At 37.3% G+C, this 21,220-nt stretch overlaps 1 protein-coding gene across 17 annotated transcripts in view; it reads right to left on the reverse strand.

Moving 5' to 3' along the window:
- VPS13B (vacuolar protein sorting 13 homolog B) overlaps window positions 1–21,220 on the reverse strand; it is a 727,825-nt gene that overhangs the window by 140,025 nt on the left and 566,580 nt on the right. For 15 of the 17 annotated variants that reach the window (XM_072734208.1, XM_072734211.1, XM_072734206.1 and 12 more), the window contains one exon: window positions 16,271–16,666. In XM_072734208.1, coding sequence (XP_072590309.1) covers window positions 16,271–16,666 — 396 coding nt within the window. The remainder of the gene's footprint in view (window positions 1–16,270; window positions 16,667–21,220) is intronic. The other 2 variants (XM_072734207.1, XM_072734210.1) reach the window with 1 other exon arrangement.

Raw genomic sequence — 21,220 nt, forward strand, 5'->3', positions numbered from 1 at the left:
TATGAGTAGAGGCATTTTCATTAAATTGTGCAAGTTTTTCAAACAACTACATTAAGAGTAGGAACAGCTGCTTCATTTATCTATTGTCACATGATGGGAAAGGGTAATTTTCTGTGATTTCTTATAGTAACAGAGTATAGTGTTTTACTCTGCTAGACACTCAAGTTTTTGACCGGCCCAGGCTAAAATTCAAAACAATCAAAATATATAACATGTGTTTTCTAAAAATTGTAGTTTAATCCAAACTTCACACATCATAACCACTTGAAGTTTACAAAGCCTTAAAAACAGATAGTGGCAGGTTAGATTTACGAGAAAAACTATATGCTATAGTTCAAAGTAAATATACCCAGAAAAGGAATACACTTTAAAATGTAGGTTTTCTTTTGAACTTAAACTAGAAGTGTAGATCAAAACCTTTTCATAAAACTAACAGCACACTTGAAGATATTTGGATGCAAAGTTAAGAGTGGTGGGTTAACTTTCCCCCAAGGAGCTCATATTCTGAATTGTCATTGTGAATATTGAATTTCACTAGACCACGTTTGTAATGCCCATGGCTTATTTTTCTAATGATATTTGATCTTTAAAAGAGATGAAAGATTAAAAAACACCTTAGGCCCATAGTATACACGTTTCAAAGTATAGTACCCACACTGACTTTTCAATTCTGTGGAGACTTGAAAACTTCATACAGGTTGTATGCTCCTACTGCAGAAATAAGATACATAACTTCTAATCTTGCATGGAAGACACTGCACTCATGTAAGTTGGGGCTAAGACTTTTGTTAATAATTAGGACAGTAGGAACCAGTTTCATAAATTCTTTCAACCATATTATGGCACTAAGATTTCCATTTCATTTACACAACTTTCTTGATACACAACTTTCTTTCTCACTTAAAGAAAAAAATAATACCACAGAAAGTTAAAAAAAAAGAACCAGGCTCCCAAATACCCAAGAATCAAAAACCATCTTCATTAATGTAGTTTAGAACTCAAGTCATAACTTCCTGACTTAACTGCATTACATTGCCTGAAATATTTACTTCTTAACAGTAAATATCAGCTAAATGAAACATACCAAATTAGCATTCGAAATTTCTTATAATGGGATTATATGAAAGTACAGGCTTGATTCAGTACAGTTATCCAGCAAATGAGTATTTAGGGGATGTTAGAATTACATTTCCCAATACATGCATCTTCACTCTGCCCTACTACCCAACTACCTGATAGTAATCTTAATGTGAATATTCTTTTGGTTCCTTGTATACAAAATATTTTGTACCAAAGGCCTTCTAGGTTGCTTATTTGATGTTTATCACTACCTCACCAGACACTCAGATTTAAAAAATCTTGGGGGCCCCCTTTGGGGGCTCTTGTTCTCTTATTCCAAGACTTAATTTCCAGATCATTCTATCCATCTCCATTATTATAAAACAATCATGGGAGACTTTGGTAAGCTAAATGACAAAATTTTCAAGCTTTAGTAGACTGACTATCTTGGAGGCAAAGACCATCTTACTCAGTATAGTACTGAGCACAACAGTAGCTCTTCAGGATATATCCCACCAAACTGAATTGCCAGTGTAAAATCTGAACCTAATTTCATCAGTGTCAACATATTTCTTAATTGACAAACAAAAGAGAAAAGTGCTTAAATCTTTGCCATTCTTCATTTTGCATCACTCTGTCATAGAATAATAAGGTTGGATGGAACAGACCTTAGAAACCATCCATTCCAAGTCCCCCTCCTCTAAAAGAAATCACACAAAATCCTTTCTATTTTGAAATGATGCTAGAATCACCTAAAAGTTGCAAAAATATACAGAGTTCCCATATACCTCTCTACCAGAAACACTGAAATCAACATTGATATCTTGCTATTAAGTGATCTACAGATCTTATGTAAATTTTGCCTCCCCCCCCCCCTCCACTAATGTCCTTTTTAAGGTCCAGGATCCAAACTAGGATCCCTACTGAACTTAGCTGTCAGGTCTCCTTAGTCTCCTTTAATCTGTGACAGATCCTCTAGCTTTGTGTTTAGTGACCTTGATGCTCTTGAACAGTCCGGGCCAATTATTTTGCAGGATGTCTCTCAATTTGAGTTTATCTGATGTTTTCTCATTAGAATGAAGTTATACATTTTTGGCAAGAATCCCAGAAAACTGACGCCCTTCTCAGTGTATCATATTAGGGTCTGTGATATTGATGTTTTACAACTGGCAATATTAACTCTGATCACATGGCTAAAATGGTGTCTTTTGCCACTGTAACATTGCTATTTTTTCATATGAAAATAAAAATATCTTGTGGGGGGAGATATATGAAGATCATGCAAGTATCTATCCTTTTTCATACTAAACTTTTACCCACAAATGTTTCAGCATCCATCTACGGTTCTTGCCTGCAATTATTACTGTGGTATGTGACAATGTTTTTTCCCAGTGTTCTTACTCTCCTACACTTAACTAGCATTCTGTGGTAAAATGGACTGTCCTTTCTATGCCGTCTATTAGTTCAATTATGTATTTGTATTACTATGGACCCACAGGTACTTATTTTATTTTATAGGTTATAATCTATCATTTACTTTGTTGCTTCAATTGAACCAACTCTGGGAACTGAGAATCCCTTCAAGTTGGGTCCTGTGTCCTTTTGATATACCACCATCATTTTTGGAGAACTTCTTTACTTTCTGGCCATCAAAGATGTTTTAGGCTTATCTTGTATTCTTCCCATCTCATCTATGGCATCAGCCATTTCTCCAAAGAGCCTGGGTTTCTTTTGCTAAAGAATGGTACCTCGAAAACAAAATCTGGGCAGTGGGTATGCTCATTGCTACTAGGGTGTCACTGCTTCTAGGCTGTCTCAGCAGAGAGGGCTAAGAAAGAAGTCTATGTATATATACCACCCATGTTTAAACACACACATTTGTATTTCTGTACCTATCGATCAGACCATATATTAAAAATCATGAATTCACACTGATACTTCTGGTTCTAATACAGTACCACAGAGTGGTTTCTAGCCTTCTGCCTTTCTTTATTTATACCTCTCCCTATGACAGTGAGAAACCTGCCAAATGCTCCCTCTAAAGTGCTGATTTCTAATCATCCCTAAAATATCACTTTGAAGTGGTGAAAATTAAAGCAGAAGAACGAAGACAGACATAAAGGACAACTTCATGGGAGCAAAGGTAATTATCAAAGAAAAGAAAGGGCTTATATTTATCTGCAGAAGTCTTGTTAAGAATGGGCTTGACAACATTTTGTCTGGAGCATACAGATGAAGGAGATTACCTTTCTTACTCTATAACAGCTTTCATTTATACAAAGATGTTTATAAGCATATGATAACATCTTTATAGTAGTAGCCTAATACATACAGAACTTGGATCTTACTAGATATTTCTACTATGTGGGAGCTACTCATAATACTGATACTGTACTAAGTTAGTTTCTGAGGTTTTACTTAAAAATTAGTACTAGAATGACAAAATTTACATACTTATATCTTACATATATTCCTCAGAAAGTGCTTCTCTTTTCACAAAGTAGAACTTAAGTAGGGTTGATGGAAAGCTTTTCTTAATTCTCCAAAGTTATACAATTAGTATTTACTGTCTGGGGTAAGGAAAGATATGAAAAAAATCTAAACTTGAATCATTACAAACAAATATAGGAATATTGATGGCTTTTGTGTTACTACATACATCTGTAAACACATGAACACTTCACTGTTATCATACAAATCCTATTCTTTTTTGCTTGGGTAGAGAGAATGAGATACCTAGAATTCTTAGGAGAATAAAGATAAAGGTAGGGACTGTAACCTCAGGAAAATGGCCCATAAGCAGGAAGCCAATGATCAGGTCAACACTTGGGAGCCGGCAACAAGAATCAGAAAGCCAGCCAGACTCAGGTAAACTGTGAGGAGGACGGGAGGAGGCACACTGTACCTGAGATACAGAGATCTTACACCTGAAGCAGGCACTGTTACAGCCATAGCTTTATTTCAACACTAAGTGAATCTAAGGACTGCTTTGCCAGAAAGTAGGCTAGCAGGGCTTGAAACTTGCCAGACTTTTTGATTTTCATGTTTGATACTCTCCGGAGTTTGATTTGGCTTAGGGATGAGCATGAGAGTCAATGAAAACCAGTTTGATTTGGCTTAGGGATGAGCATGAGAGTCAATGAAAACCAATCAAGTGCAGTAATACTTTTGGGAAAGTGACCTTTCTTCTTGCTCTCTGCTTTGAAGTTAAGAAAATGAAGGCGCTGCAGCTGCTGGCAGCCACCATGTGGGGTGTGAGGCTGAAGCTGTGTAACACAGAAGGGAGATGTAATGGATTCCACCATGTCCAAGGACACCACTGGTTCCAAGCTTTTCACCTACATGAGACTGCTTAAATCAGCTTAGGTCCGATTTTCTGTCATGTATAAGCTAAAGCATCCCAACCGATATACAGTCTCCAAGTAAAGGGATTGCCAAGGGTAACCCACAGTTTCTATTCTTTTCCCTCATGTCCAATCTCTTATTCCAGTGAATTTCTCTACCTCATGGCTTTAAGGACAATTTATTATAACAGTATTCATAATCATGCTTCATTTCTTAACATGCTAAGTGCTACTCCCATGTTTCTATCTGAAAGGCTTCTGGATATCTGGGATCACCTCTACCTTGATATTTACACGTGAATGCATTTATTATTCAACCAATGTTTATTGGTCATCTGCTATATATGTACACTGGATTACAAAGGTAAAATAAATAATTTACAAGTTTCTCTCATGTCAGATTTTTCCTTGGCAGTTTATCAGCCTCATGTTCCGAGATCTCATGAAGTACTAGAGGGGAAAAAACAACCAACATGTGTAATATGGAATCTTAACAGATATTAAGCAAGTGAACTCTTAAAAAACATGGACGCTTCCCTAGTATCAAACAAATCTGTTTTTTTTTTTTTGCTTTGTATTCTCTTTTGTGCTGTTAATTCTTTCTAATAAGTATTTGTGTACGTATATGTACATTGTCTTCATTTTTTTTCTTTTCTTTTCCCTAACAGTCTACTCCTCACTCTCTTCTTAAACCTTTGTAATCCTTTTACAGTTTGGACTTGCTTCTATTTCAGGTCGACCAGCATTGATCATGGACTTGTTTAAACACATAGAGAATTTAAGATGCTCATGTTGGCAGTAAGGACACAGAACAGGCACTGTCTAAAAGCATTAAGAAAACACATGACTGGGATGGCTGGGTAGCTCAGTGGTTGAGCAACTGCCTTTGGCTCAGGTTGTGATCCCAGAGTCCTGGGATCGAGTCCTGCATCGAGCTCCCCGCAGGGAGTCTGCTTCTCCCTCTGCCTATGTCTCTGCCTCTCTCTCTGTGTCTCTCATGAATGAATGAATGAATAAATAAATGAAAAAGAAAAAAAAAACACCTGTAGACATAAATGTGCCCTGTTTGGTCCCTTCTGTCCCCTTCTCTGTTCTCTTGTGCCATACACTTACAAGGAAGTGAGGTGTGGTTCACTTTTAAGGCTTATGCAACTGATTTAACTCATCCCCACGTGCCCATTTGCTGCACTACCCTGACTACATACACCAGTTGACGGTGGCTTTGCTCCTAGATAAGAGGTTCAGGTCATCTGTGCCACCAGGTTCACCTACAAATACCAGCTTTAAGTTTAAGATAGAGTCTGTTTCCTTTTGGACATTTCCTGCTACATTTTTAAAAAGCTACAACACAATAATAGAAAAACATGTTAGTTTAAGTGGTTTTAATCTTGGTGGGTGTAAATAACCAGTAATAAGGGATTATGATGATTGCTTAATAATAAAGAGTGGTGATGAATTTCACAAAGGGTCATTTAGAAATGGTAAACCAAACTTCACACTTTTACCACAAAATATGAAAATAATCCCTGGGACTCATGACAGGGCTATTAATTTTCCTTTTCCCTTTCTTTCACTCTGTGAGAAGCCAGCCTATGAGGACATCATCCCCTTTTTTTTGTTTGTTCATTTTTTTTTTTTAAATCAGGAAACATGCTAAATACCTTCCTTGGGATAAAATGAATCTTATTTTATGTATCACCACCCACATAATAAACCCAGGGCCACAGAGAATAATCACAGTTCATGTAAACTGGACACTTCTACATTTCAAATCTGGTATAAATGGCAACAGAAAGTGAATTAAGGAATGTGTGAGTCTCCTTCCTAGAGGACTATAAGCACTGTTGGATAAAATGACCAAATTTAAGAATTAGAAGGAGCTATCTTCTTAGCACTGGAAAAGGTTGAACGATTTCATGGTATTTTACCTCTGTGCACATATTGCAAATATGACAATATGTTTACATTTGTTCTAGCTGGTGAATGTATAGCTGTTTGATGTGCTATCCTTTACATTTTCTGAACTGTTAATTTCCCCGTTAAATTTCCAAAAAATAATATGGGAAGAAGAAAAAAAATAAAGGCATATGCCATGGAAGTGCAAGATTTTAAATGGTCACTTAAACTTTTAAAATCTTTTTTTTTTTTTAATTTTTTATTTATTTATGATAGTCACAGAGAGAGAGAGAGAGGCAGAGACACAGGCGGAGGGAGAAGCAGGCTCCATTCACCGGGAGCCCGATGTGGGATTCGATCCCGGGTCTCCAGGATCGCGCCCTGGGCCAAAGGCAGGCGCCAAACCGCTGCGCCACCCAGGGATCCCGGTCACTTAAACTTTTAAAGCATGAATATTACCAGTTACTCAAACACTTACCAGGTCGTTTTTAAAATCTTTTAACTTTGAAACAATTTTAGTCTTTTAGAGCAAAGTTGATATCCTTCAGTCAGCTTCCCTTAAAGTTAACAACTTATGTGAGCTATAGCATGATTCTCAAGAGCCAGTAAATCAACTGTAGTACTACTAACTAATTTACATACTTTATTTGAATTTCACATCGCTCCCCTCATGTCTCTTTCCTGTTCTAGGATCCAATCCAGGACCCCACACTGCATTTAGCAATTGTGTGATCAGGTCATTTTAACCGAGTACAGAACCTCTTCTACTCCCTTCCATTTAACAGAATGCTTTTTTGCCTGATTTTTCCATTGGTGTCTTTCAAAAATATGTGTTTATATTTTTAATTTCAGCCCTAGCAAAGTAATGGCAGATATTTAATTAAACTAAATGAGGTGTCACAATATTGAGAAGTAATTTTAGAAACAATTGGAATGATAAACAGAAATCACCTTGCTTGGTTTGCATACTGACATACTTTTCATTGAGTATAAAAATTTAGTTCAAGGAACAAGTAGTTCCATGACCTTTAAAATACTCCTTCAGGAGACTAATAAATGCAAACCACTTGTTTTAGAGAATGTTTACAAAATGCTGCCAGCTCAGTCTCCACTAGACACTTGGTAAGGCTCCTATTCTCTACATGCTGACTGTGCAAAATGCAATCTGAATCAGTGCTTCCGTATGTCATGAGAAAGAGCACTCAGTGATGACATGTGCTAGCAAAACACATCCAGGTATTTTTTTATACAGCTGGAAATAATCTAAGGCTACTAGAAAATCATCAAGATTGGGTCAGATACATCTCCAGGTCAATTTGCATAACAGTGAAGCATCAGGGTGCCTCAAAAAGTGAGGAAGAAAAAAAAATTTTTTTAAAGATTTTTTAAAGATTTTTTTTAAAGATTTTTTTTTAAAGATTTATTTTAAAAATAACAAGTAACAGGAATAGGACTTTTTTTCTTTCACAGAAAGGGAAAATTAATCATCAAATTTACTTTTTAAAGATTTTATTTATTTATTTGAGAGAGTGACAGAGCAAGGATGAACAAGGTGGTAGGGGGATGGGCAGAGGGAGAGGGAGAAGCAGACTCCCCTCTGAGCAGGGAGATGATGCAGGGCTTGATCCCAGGACCCTGGGATCATGACCTGAGCCAAAGGCAGACGCTTAACCACCTGAGCCACCCAGGTGCCCAGAAAAAAAATTTTTTTTTTAAAATTTTTATTTATTTATGATAGTCACACACAGAGAGAGAGAGAGAGGCAGAGACATAGGCAGAGAGAGAAGCAGGCTCCATGCACCGGGAGCCCGACGTGGGATTCGATCCCGGGTCTCCAGGATCGCGCCCTGGGCCAAAGGCAGGCGCTAAACCGCTGCGCCACCCAGGGATCCCAGAAAAATTTTTTTTTTTTAAATTTTTTTAATTTTTATTTATTTATGATAGTCACAGAGAGAGAGAGAGAGAGAGAGAGAGAGACAGAGACAGAGGCAGAGACAGAGGCAGAGACACAGGCAGAGGGAGAAGCAGGCTCCATGCACCGGGAGCCCGACGTGGGATTCGATCCCGGGTCTCCAGGATCACGCCCTGGGCCAAAGGCAGGCGCTAAACCGCTGCGCCACCCAGGGATCCCAAGAAAAAGATTAAAAAAGGATTCTTGGTAAAGAAAAGGATGATCTTTACGATGACTTTGATTTCAACAATTTAATGATCAATGATTTGGGCAGTCATGTGGTGTTGGGAGAGGGATGAGGAGGAAGATACAAAAAAAGACCATTATTTATTGAGAAATTTAATAAATTTGTGCCAGAATGTGTAGGGTACCCTGAGTACATTATCTCACCTAATCCTTTCAACAGGCCTGTGAATTAGGTATTTTTGCCTTCATTTTGGAAATGAGCTGTGTTGTAACTTTTACCATCATCAAAGGCCAGTAAGTAGCAGGGCTAGGGCTCAGATTCTGTCTGCCTACTTCCAGCACCAGGTTGCTCTATAAAAACTATTGCTATTAGTTCACTCTTAGTAATTTCATTTTTCCAACTGGCAACCGGTTGTGGATAAATGCTTTTTCCTGTCTCCAGCTGTCTCACATGGCCTCGGTATGTTATGCCAACATAGCCTACAGGTCCAGAGGCCCAGCCAGAGAGTAAAAGAACATCTCAGATTTGTCCTCAGTCACTCATCACTGACGAGGTTGCTTTGCCAGAAACTTTCCTAGCAAATAGCCTACTCATGACTTATGTGGATGAGAGGGCAATTTGCTGTGACCACAGACAAAACTAAATGCTGCCACAAATTTGGTAGAGTGGGGGAGAAAGATTTATTCCTGATCTTCTCTTTATCCACAGTCCCAGCACCGAAGGCTACAATAATTCTTGTCCATTGCATCTAATACTAACCTGTAAGGTGCTACCATTAAGATGCAGAGAAGCTATTAAGATCTCCACTACTTAATTATCAGGGCTGGAAACTTTCTTCTCTTATGGCACTTTGCAGTAAGGTATCTTTATGTCAACTGATTGCATTTTTGTTGTCTCAAAGGCCCATTTTCCTCCCATCCATGGAACATTGTTTTAAGTAGGTATATATAGGAAATTTTTATCAGTTGCCCTTTCCCCTTCCCAAATGTATCTAAAACTAGAGAAATCACTCTTTATCATACCTTTGTTAAAAGTAGGAGAAGAAATGAAAAGCATTTCTTTTTCTATAGAACTTAAGATATACAAAATCCACTGCCACGGGACATGATTCTAAAATATCTAACCTAAGGCCAACAGTTTCTAGTAGTCTAGATTAAGTTCACAATTTGGTAACTAAAAACAATAGGAAGAAATAGACCAAGTTAGCTAGATACAAGATTGAAGGTGGATATACTTGGAAGACTATAATTGTACTGGATTTCTCATTAGCGGGGAGCAGAGTCCTATGAAGACTTCACATTCCCCAAGAGAACCGTATTTACACAATTAACAATTCTTTTGTTGGAAAAAAAGCTTTCGTTATTGCATGTGGACACATGTGGGCTGTGTAAAAATATAAAAGATGTATAACACACGGTAAACAGAAAGTAATGATCTTAAACAGGCCAAATCCTTGAACTCGTCATTAATAAATGTCTCTCCTGCATTCAGCTACCCAGGCTGCTGGGAGCCTGTTTTCTTCAAGTACTTCAAACACTGAAATCCAGGAACATTTATTATTTTAATCCATTACAGGCAGTGCTTGATTTAACTTTATTGGTTGTGGTGGTGGTAGTGGTTATAAGTGGGGGTACAGCAATGTTCTTTTACACATCATTTCAAAAGGGCTTAATTATATTTTATAGTTTGGGCCAGGAATTCTGCTTGTTTTTTGTCTAACAAGGTTCAAATGGAGTTCAGGTCGATGATGAATCAGAAGAAAAAGTCAGAGATGGTTATCTCTCTGAGATGAGATCATCTCCCTCTACGAAAGGCTGGGCAGGTACATCATGTTCACTACACCAGAGCACATGATAGTACTCGACATCCTAAGTTAGCTGCTTATTAGGTGACTTTTAACACATTAGAAATTCAACCCAGGGGTTATCTTCTTAATTTCTAAAGGTAATATCCTATGCATTTAAAAAATTTCCCACTGGAATCCAAAGCAGCTATAGCAACATAATAGCACTAAAACAAAAAACGTATATGAAGAACAATAATTGCCTAACAGACATTTAAAAAGATGCGCACACCTTTTAAAACAAAAATGTAAGTATCCCAAATGAAAGATGTGGAAGACTGCATTAATATAATTTGGTTAAACAAAAGAGTAACTATATAAACATGTCTGAACAGCATTTATCTCCCAGTGTTTCTTTTTTTTTTTTTTAAAGACATCAAACATTCTTAATTTGTTACCTCTCTTTCTAAGGGTGTGAAAAAAGATCTAAGATAATAGTATTGGTATTGCTTACTATTACCCAAAATTCCAGCTAATCTAATATTATTGTATGTAACAATTACAAAAAGGAGAATAAAATTTGTATGGTGGGATTTCCTCTCCACTGCATGTGATTTCTAAGAGGACAAGAGAATTACTCCCCACAAAGCATCTTATACATTTATGGTTTTTATTTCCCACTGTATTAGAGAAATAATATGAAACATTATTTTGAAAAAAAAAATCATGGTAATTTTACTTTTTCTACTTATTTCCCATTTAATCTTTAGAACTTTCTATTCTACTTCTTTTGAATGTCTCAAAAGTCCATCAGGATATACAGAAAAATATCACTGTTGAAAAAAATCCGTAATCTATAGATACTTTAAGAGTAAAACAAGAGGTACATGCCAGTTCATCAGTAGCAACTTTGAACCTTGTTATAAAGTAATAAGAGGGAATCTGACCAGGATTAATAGTGGTACTCAGTTCTGAGGTGAGGGGTGTCATGTTTCACGGACTCTAGGCCATCTGTTCTGCCTGTCTACGTTTTACTTCTGTAAAACTATAAACGCACCTCTACCTCAGGGACCATAGAAAGGCATTAGAATTCTTCTGCTTTTCATTATCACAAGATTCAGTAACTCATTTCATTGTCAAGATAATCCCCTTTTACTCTTTCTTTTGCGCTTGCGGGGTATGCCAAAATGACAAATAAAATCCCAGATGTTACAGACCCAATGAGGTCTCCACCTTTCCTTGAGTGTTGGGTTTAAGCTACTTGGGACACAGTGTCAAAACTGACAGGACCCTGATGCCCACACCCAATATTCATTAAGGTGTGTCAGTGATTTGTATAGCTGTCTACACGCTTTACTCCCACTTCAATCCTCAATGGCGGCCTGAAAGTTAGGTCTGTCCTCTGGTTTTCACTGTCAAAGAATTCATTTCCTATTGTTCAGGCACTGGAAAGAGGAGCGGTTTCTTTCTAAAAGAAACAAAAGTCTTTGGGGTGTTGTAAATAGCTCACTATTGCAACATATTATTTCAGGTAGTCATATCTAATTTAATGTTTGATTTCCCCTTAGGCTTACTTGCATTTCTGCAGCATCCAACAACTATGACAACGCCTTAAGAGATTTTCCTCAGGAGATCCCGTTAACTCTGGTATGAGAAGCTGGAGCTCCACTTTGTATCAATTAATGACTGGGTTTCACTTTTTAGTACATGAAAAGGAACTTGAGGTTCTTAATGGTTTATTGGTCTCAAATTCCGTGAACACGAGAAGAGGCATTTGTATATGTGAAAAATAATGTGGTTACACTTTTTTTTTCTCTCTACTTTTGTTTATAAGCAAACATAAGTGCATCTGGATGACAGAGGCTGGGGTAGTGAAAGTTATTTAAGTAGCAGCCCTTTGACCAGAAGGAGTTCAACTCATTGTTTTCTGCCTCAGATGGCAAGTCTCATAAGTGCCTGTGGATAAGGGATCCTTGCAACGTTTCCCCAATTCTGACTAAAACGCGAGCCAAGATGGCCTCACTTAGACTCTGCCCCCAACCTTCTGTGCGACTGAACTTGTTCATATCCTATTTCCCTTCTCCTTATCGTGGAGGTTGCTAATCTAAGTGTCCCTGAGCAAAAGCAAGGCAGTCTAAAGTACAGCCATTTTGCAGCCTGAATCGTGTACCCTCATTTGCCAAAATCCAAGGAGTGACGCCCTAATAGAGCCATAATTTACTCTTGACAAGGGGAGCTAAAGTCTGCAGCTCACTCCCCACCCTGCCTGTGTAAAGTGCTACACTGTGTTCACAATTTATAGCTATATACTTATGGTTTCTCCAAAAGGACATACTTCAAATGGCAAAAAAGATTGTGTTATATGTGTAGGTAGAGGGAAGGAGGTTGTTTTTAAAAAGAACACACTAGAGAATGGGATGGATTTAACAGATAGCAAAGAAACACTACCAGCCTTAAAATGTTTCAGAAAATAAGATACAGTCTCTAAATGAGATTCATTTGGGTTTTTTTCAATATTATATACCATTAAAAAAAATCTAAGCATTACATCTACTAAAGTCAGAACTTTAGAGCCATTTTACCAAAGACATATGGGAGAACATAAAGTATCCAGCAGAAATACAAATTAGGTTATTATAAGTCACTGTTACACTAGCATCTGCAGAGTAGAACTAGGAAAAAATCAAGTCCTTTGAAACTCAGTTTAGGGTCACATGACAGTACAGAAAGCTAAGAAGAACTTGCGGCTTTCTTTTTTTAAGTTAAAAATATTTAACCATTTCATTTTATTTCAAATTGAGAAAACATTTCGGTGAATACTTTGCATATGTTTTGTTGTAAAAAAAACAGTAAATGAATATGAAAATGTCCTAGATTTAAATGTATTGCCAATGTCTCAGGAAGAAGATTAACTTTTCCCCTTCCTGCTTTTTTTATTCTCTTTCCCATACTCTTCCCATAAGCTTATGACAGTTGAGATGATAAAAAAAAAAACACGATTATTAGACGAACTCAAATATTTTTTGTACCTTGCAGAAGTGAGGAAACATGCCTACAACACGTTCCCCCCTTGTGTTTCTCTAAATATTACTTAGACCGTAAGATTCTTCTGGCATTACAAATCTATTTCAGCTCCTAAATTAAAACTCATCTGGAAAGGACTGTTTTTACCCTGTTTATGTAACATTGTCACATAAAGAGTGTTAAAAAAAATATTTCACTAAAAATAGCTTGCGTAAGCTAGGGATTAGAGTAGTTTCTGCTGCTATAATTGTTCCTTTGTAGTTTTTTCCATGATATTTTTGACTGTGTTTATTAAAATCAGCACATCAAAAAGGATCAAAGAGAAAGTGAGTGAGAACCGAAGAAACCCCAAGTGTGTTGTCTCATTGGGGAGTTATGCAGATTCGCATAAACAAGTGCAAATTGTTGAGGTTTTAATGAAATTTTTCTACAATTATTTTATCTTAAGTCATTCTATACAATAACATCTGTACAACAGATGGCTATACTGTACGAAGGCAATGCTCCTTTTCCTTTCTCTGTTTAAGAGTACATCTGAGATGACTACTTTTGTCACTGTGCTCAATTTGGTTCAACAAATAATTTGAAAAGTGCAGCTGCTGCAGATGGTCACAATAGTTATATAAACTGTAAAATCAAAGACACAGTTAAGTATTTCTGTATTAGGTTCAAACTGTAAAAATCTGACATTAACTCTGTTGAGCTCAAAGATATACCACAAAAAAGTTTAGTTTAATGCAGAGTGATGTCACTTGCAGAATACAAATAGAAATATAACTACTGGTGGGAGGTTTTTTTTTGGGGGGGGCGGCGGTGAGGGATACTTTTTACCACCCATCAAAAATGTACCTTGCATATATATTTGAGTGTAATTCATTCAGGTTGCAAAGCATGACTTTTTAAGATACTCAACTATATAATGAAATTAATGTCCGAAGTTTAAAAATTATGTCTACTTTTAAAAAGTTTTGCTTAGATAAAAGTCAGTTTTTGAAAAGTAGGTAATAATCTCTCAACTATAATCTCCCAGAAATCAGCCATCAGTAATAACTTGAATTTAACACAATCTCATTTTACTTAATTATAATTATTATTTTGCTAACTTTGTTATCTTCTTAAACTGTTTGAGCATGCCACCATATTAAGGAGAAATGTAGAGAAAACAGAGTTGGCGTTCATTATGTTCTCATAATAAAATTGTTCCTGTTAAATAGCTCATTTCAATTTGATTTGATTAATTGACACAAGTAACTACTTGAGAACGTGTGTTGGACACTACATATTAGACTTGTATAAAGTATGTCTTTGTAGGAGCTATAGTTTCTATTTCTGTGTTTAACTAGATTGAAGGGCATAATTGTAAAAGGGATAGGGCATGTAGTTTTTCTAGTGTGAAGGGGGAAAAAACCGAATTACAAAAGCAGAATGAGTTCACTGTCTTGTAGAGCTCAGCAAGAGGATTTTAATGACATTATAGAGATGTTTTTTTGAGGACAGACACCATTAAGAGTGGGTAAAATATGAGTAGCAAATGAATAAAACAAGACAGAAAAGGACCTAGAATTGAGTAGAATCCATTTAAATTATTTCCCTCTGTTTGCATCCTAACCTTTCCCTGCTATGATTAAGGTACCACTGGAAAGGCATGGGAAAGGGCCAGTGCTGTGTGGGTTGCAATTTGTGGATAAATCAGACATTGTAGCCTCCAGTGTTTCATGGTCTTTCATGTCCCATGGAACTTACATTTTTCATTTCTAACTTTTAAGACAATAAAAAAAAAGTGCTTTTAGCTGGCTTGGTCACAAATATTTCTGGTGAGAAAGAAATAAATCATCTACTTTTTGGCCTAAAATTCATACTTTTCAACCATAAAGCTTTTCCTTTATCTCTTAAACTACTGTGCCCAAACTGGCTATAAGGAACTAAGTTCCAGTGATTCTCCAGCTGCTACTTAACTACTTTTTAGTAAGCAATGAAGTTGCATATAGTTTCAGGATTTACTTTATCCCCTGTACTGTCCCTCTAACCCCAATTCTTTCCTGCAAATTAAAGTGGAAAAAAATGTTTCCTTTTTGGTGTCTTTACTTTTCGAAGTAAAATTTCTGGCATTGTGCCCCGAACTACAACAGTAGCAGGTTCTGTGATTGAAAACTGCTACTTCCCACCTGTACCTTGTCTTTTTTTTCTCTTCCTCTCCTCCCATTCCTTCTGCTTACCCTGTTTGATTCAGTGTGAAAAAGCACTAACATTTTAGTCATGGTAACCAAAGAGAACAATGTAGACATCATTGCCTGTTAATTTCTCACCTTTCCCCTCATCAGTGCCATCCAGTTTGCAGGGTCCACACCACTGTTTGTTAGGCTGGGTACTGAAGCATAGCCTTTCTCTGCCAGGTACTGTTGGCACGATCAATGGCATTGTCCTTGCAAAGTTGAACAAAGTTGCTACACTTTGTGTAAGCACACCTGCCACCAGAACAATTTCTTTCTTTTTAATAAATTGTTACCAGTGACTTAATATAGTGCGTCAGAATCACCTATAGAGCTTTGGGAACACAAATTTCTGGGCCCCATGTCCAGAGCTTTTTAATTCAGTAGGTCAGGGGCAGGGTCTGAAATGTGGCATTTCTAATAAGTTCCTAGGCGATGCTAATGCTGTTCTAAGCAAGGTTCTGAGACCATGCTTTGAGATCCACTGCTCTAAGGGTTCACAAAACTTGATACTCCACGGTTCCACTACAGTTATTTCAGGTAAAAAGGAATTTAGAAGTGGACAATTTTACAGACATTTGTAGGAACATGCCTGAAGAAATGGATACAAACACTTTAATTTACGGTGTTAAGATATTTAGGTTCAAAGGATTTGTTATAGAATTCTCTTCAAATAAGGTCACAAACCAGAAATGTCCCCATCTGTAATGGTCCTTAAAACTTTTAACCTCTACATAATATGAATCTTTAAAATTACACATTTTCAGATGTTAACAGATCATGTATCATCTCCCTCTCCCCCTTTCTGTGACTTACCAGGTACTTTTTGTGCTGTTTTGACATTAAGGCTTCCACTGAGGTTTGATAAAGATGCTAACAGGCATGGTTTATCAGGATGGGGAACAGTTTCCATGGAGACCACTATCTGAGTGGTATGGACAGAAATTTTTTGAAAGCAAGAAACCGTTCTCCACATGTTTTCTTGAAATGGAATCTTTTGTGCTCCATCACCATGAACTTTAGGTTTAGACAACTTTCCACAGAAACATTTTGAGGTTGGAAACTCATCCTTATTCAGCATGGTGTCCAATGGGGCTGAAGTCTCTTTGCTGTGTGTGCTTCTTATCCTCTTTAATAAATTGTTTATCTGATCCAACTTGGTAAAGCTCAGGTTTGCTTTCAAAGGCTTTGATATATCCAAGTTGATGTCTGCTATAGGATTGAAAAAGAAAATTATTGAAGCTCTGTCATTGAATGTAAGCCCTTCCTTCCCTGTCAAGGAATTTGACAGGAATTTTTTCTAATTTAATTTTCCCTACACTTGTACAGTGGACTCCTTAGGATGCCAGATGGTATAATTCATTTACTCATCACCTACCTATTCTTTTCATGCAGTTACTTGAAGGAACTATGTCCATGGACTACTTACATGCCTACCTTCCTGTGTCAATCCACGTGACTGTTCCTGATAGAGCAAAGGCCAAGCATGGACATCTATTTCTGCCCTCTCACTCTGAGGCAAAATTAAGCAGCTATTTTAGTTTGTTACTGGAGCTGGTATTCTTTCTTCCAAGGCAAAAGGACTTCCTCTAGGATCTAGCACAATGTTTGACAGAAATACTGGTGTTACTATCTGTCCAACGGACAAACTGAAGTAACCTTCCTTACCATTCTCTGATCAAGTATATGCAGAAAAGTTTGTTTCCCCTTCATGCCCTGCTGAAAACCAGTAGTCCCTTACAATTTTTCCCTACATTCTACATTCTAAAAAATGTAAACACCCCATCCAATGCAACATGTGTAGACTGAGACTTTTTTTTAAAGATTTATTTATCCATGAGAGACAGAGAGAGAGGGAGAGAGAGAGGGGGGGAGAGAGAGAGAGAGAGAGAGAGAGAGAGAGAGAGGCAGAAGGAGAAGCAGGTTCCCTGCTGTGAGCCTGATGTGGAACTCGATCCCAGGACCCTAGGCTCACAACCTGAACTGAAGGCAGATGCTCAACCACTGAGCCACCTAGGCGTCCCTAGACTGTAATCTCTTAAAACCTACAGTCCATTTTATATGTACCATATACCAGATGTTGTCCTTTTTTGCTACTTAGTCACCTGACTTGAAAACTAACTCACTTTAATTTTCTATTTTTGCCTTATTTCTGTTTTCATTATGGATAAGACATAAGACCATAAGAGCTGTGGAGGCAGAGCATGCCATACATCTTCATATCCAGTGCTTGGGACACTGTGACTCGCCTATGTTTGAGCTTAACTGAACCTAAGGAGTCTTTTTCACTGAAGCCTGAGTACACAAAACATAATCCCAGACGAAGTTAATGGCAAGGTTATTAAGCAGATAAGGTTAATTTCTAGACCTTTGTTCATCAGGAGGACCTCTTCTCATCTTCCTCAGATGTCAGCACCTTATGGCTTTCTCCTGGTCACCTGTTCCCTCAGGGTGCTGTTCTTTTGAAGTGGGCCTTCCCAGGGGTTTCTTTAATCAGGCCAGCAACACTGAGAGTCCTGCTTCTAGCTCATTGGTCACCAGAAAGTATCAGACACCTGAGTCACTCTTTGCAATACTAAAATGTTCCCTGCTCCCCATATTTTTTAAACAAAAAAAACACCCTAATTTAAAGGAATTATTTTTTTTAAACTCCTATTGATAGTTTAACTCACATACCATACAATTTACCTATTTAAAGTGTACAATTCAATGGTTTTTAGTAAACCCACAAGATTGTGCAATTTTTGCCTCCACTTCTAGAACATTATCATCACCCCCCCCCACAAAATAATCCCTGACCATTTAGCAGTCCCTCCCCAACCATTCCCTATCTCTAGCCTCAGGCAATCATGAATCTAATTTCTGCCTCTCTAGATCTGCCTATTGTGACATTTCAGATAAACAGAACTAAAGAATATCTTGCCTTGTATGTGGTTTCTTTCAGTTAGCAGAGTAAAAGTTTTTAAGGCTCATTTCTATTGAAATATGTATCATTAGTACTTTACTCCTTTTCATGGTTGAATAATGCTTCATCATACGGATATGATGTGGATAAAACCACATTTTAAAAATCCACGATCAACTAATGGACGTTTGAGTTGTTTCTGCTTTTTGGCTATTATAAATAGTGCTACTATGAACATTGGGGTGCAGATGTTTACAAGATCATGTCTTCAATTCTCTTGGTATCTACCTAAGAGTGGGACTGCTGGGTCCTAATTGATGACAGTCATCTTAGTGGGTATGAAGTAGCAGCCCATTGTGATTTTGATTTGAATTTCCCTAATGATAAATGATGTTGAGTGCTTTTTCATGTATTTACTGAACATATGTATATATTCTTGGAGAAATGTTTATTCACATTTTTTGCTAATTTTAAAACTTTTTAAAAATTATTGAATTATAGGAGTTCTTTATATTCTGGGTACAAGTTCCTATCAAATACAGGATTTGTATATTCTGTGGACTATCTTTTCATTTTTTTTTGGTGGTATCATCTGTAGCACACAAGACTTTAATTTTTGTGAAGTCCAATTTATTTATTACTTTGTGTGGAGGCCAAGAAAATTAAGGCCATCCCACCTAAAGTTTAGCATTAGCAGAAGTACAGCCATCTTAGGCCCCTGTGAATAAGAGCTGAACTTTACGGGAAAAACTGCAGAATGTCCTCAATGTCTTTGGCAGGGAATCCCATATCAGAAGACAACAGAGCCCACACACCTGGTAGAAAGTCCCATATTAGAATGAGAACAGAGCTCAATGCTCTTGAAAGCCCCATATCAGAATGTAAACAGAACTTGAGAAATTCCTCCACCCCTTCTGAAAATCCCCTAGACCAGCCTATAAAAAAACCAGCTGTAACCCACTTTGGGGTCCAAGTCCCTGCTCCGCTCTGTCGGGTATACTTGGACCCAAGCTCGAGCTTGTAAATAAACCCTTGTGTGTTTGCATTGGGGTCAGCTCCTTGGTGGTTTCTCGGATTCGCAATCTTGGGCATACTTTGCTTGTGCTTTTATAAAAAAAAATTACTGCTAACCCAACATCACAAAGATTGACACTTATCATTATTATTATTATTTTTTTTTTTTGCAAATTTTATAGTTTTACCTCTTACATTTAGGTCTGTGATTGTTCTTGAATTAACTTTTGAGTACTGTGTGAGGTAGGGGCCCAACTTCATTCTTTTTCGTGGGAGTATCCAGTTATTCCATTGTTGAAAGGCATTATTTTTGATTTTGAAGATTTTGGAGTACTGAAAGAAGCTGGTGGGCAAAATATTTTAGGAAAACTGGATGGTTCAAATGACCCATACATTTATTTTCATGTGGGCTTCGAAATTACTCCTTACAGAAAATAATATTACCTTTACCGCAATGAGAAAAAGGACAATCTTCACAGATAATGGAAACAACAAAGCTATAGCAAATGGAAGACTCAAATCTGCTTTTGTTTGGTTTCATCATATTCAGGCTTAAACTAAAGGTCTGAAGTGAAGTTGCCCAAATATCCACTTAAGCCAACTGCTAAACCTAAGGGATCCATTTCTGCTTAACTGTAGACTGTCAAAGCCCCTGTGGAATGGTTTATGTATCTAACTATCATATCTACCAAGAAGTGCTGACTATGACACCTTGATATGGAGCCTATCTCAGGTATCTCTGTGGTCCCAGTGACACAGGAAAACACTGTTTATGCCTCTGGTTATTCATCTAACTCATCCTTTCAGACTGAGTCCTTGAGTTGCTTCCCCCACGAAATCTTTCTTGACCCCGTGGCCAAGGAAGATGCCGCTCATCTGTTGCATTCAAAATACCCTGTACAGTGTGCCTCCTCAGGCACATATTTATATTATTTTATAGTTATCTTATGTATCTGTCACATTCCAGTGAGCTGTGAGCTCCTGGGCAGTGAGAGCTGACCTAATCTTAATATTCTGAGTGCCCACACTACTGTCTGGTCCACAGTGACTGCTAAATAGGTATTTAATGATGTAATGAAGGAAAAAAAATGAATGATTTTTTCCTTTCCTTTTCTATTACATATCAAATCATTTTATCTAAAATAATCCATTAGCTCCTCTTGGACATGTTATATTCCCTGTCTTGGTCAGTGGGTCTGTAATCCATCAAGTGGCTTAAATAAGAAATCTGGCTTTTTGACCCATTTCATGTCCTGTTTTCCTGGTTCAAATCCACAAAAAGATTAAGTTCTGTCAATTTTATTTCCAAAACATTGCTTGAATTCAATCTCCTCCTCTTCAGCATTCTAGTCATTCCCCATTTTTTCCCTCCATGGCTTTGATATTGTTCAGCCTCCCAAATGATTTCTCTGTCTAGACCAATTCCCACTAGTCTAGTCTCCAGAGTAATTTCCAAATGATTTGTTTCAAATGCAATCCTGATTGGCTTACTCTTATTTAAAACTCTTTACTGGCTCTTCTTTACCAAGCTCCTTAGAATGGAGCCTTTCTGTATCTGCAACCATTGCCTGTCACACAATAAGGTTGCAAGAAATACCATAAAGTTTATAGAGCCCTCTTTCCCCAACTCCTGCTATGTCATACCACTAGGTCTTTGCTCATGTTGCCCTTTCTTTGCCTAATGCCTAATCTTCAGGATACTGCTCAATGTTGTCTGTAAAAAGTTGATCCACAAAGCTGGCCTTGCACAAATATCTTTTTTGTAAGATTATATTTACCAGTCTAGAAGTTCCTTGAATGCATATTTTTCATCATTAATATGCAGTACTGGGCCTCCAACTCAGTAC

This window comes from Vulpes vulpes, chromosome 13 (genome assembly GCF_048418805.1).
Source record: "Vulpes vulpes isolate BD-2025 chromosome 13, VulVul3, whole genome shotgun sequence".
NCBI classification, from domain to species: domain Eukaryota; kingdom Metazoa; phylum Chordata; class Mammalia; order Carnivora; family Canidae; genus Vulpes; species Vulpes vulpes.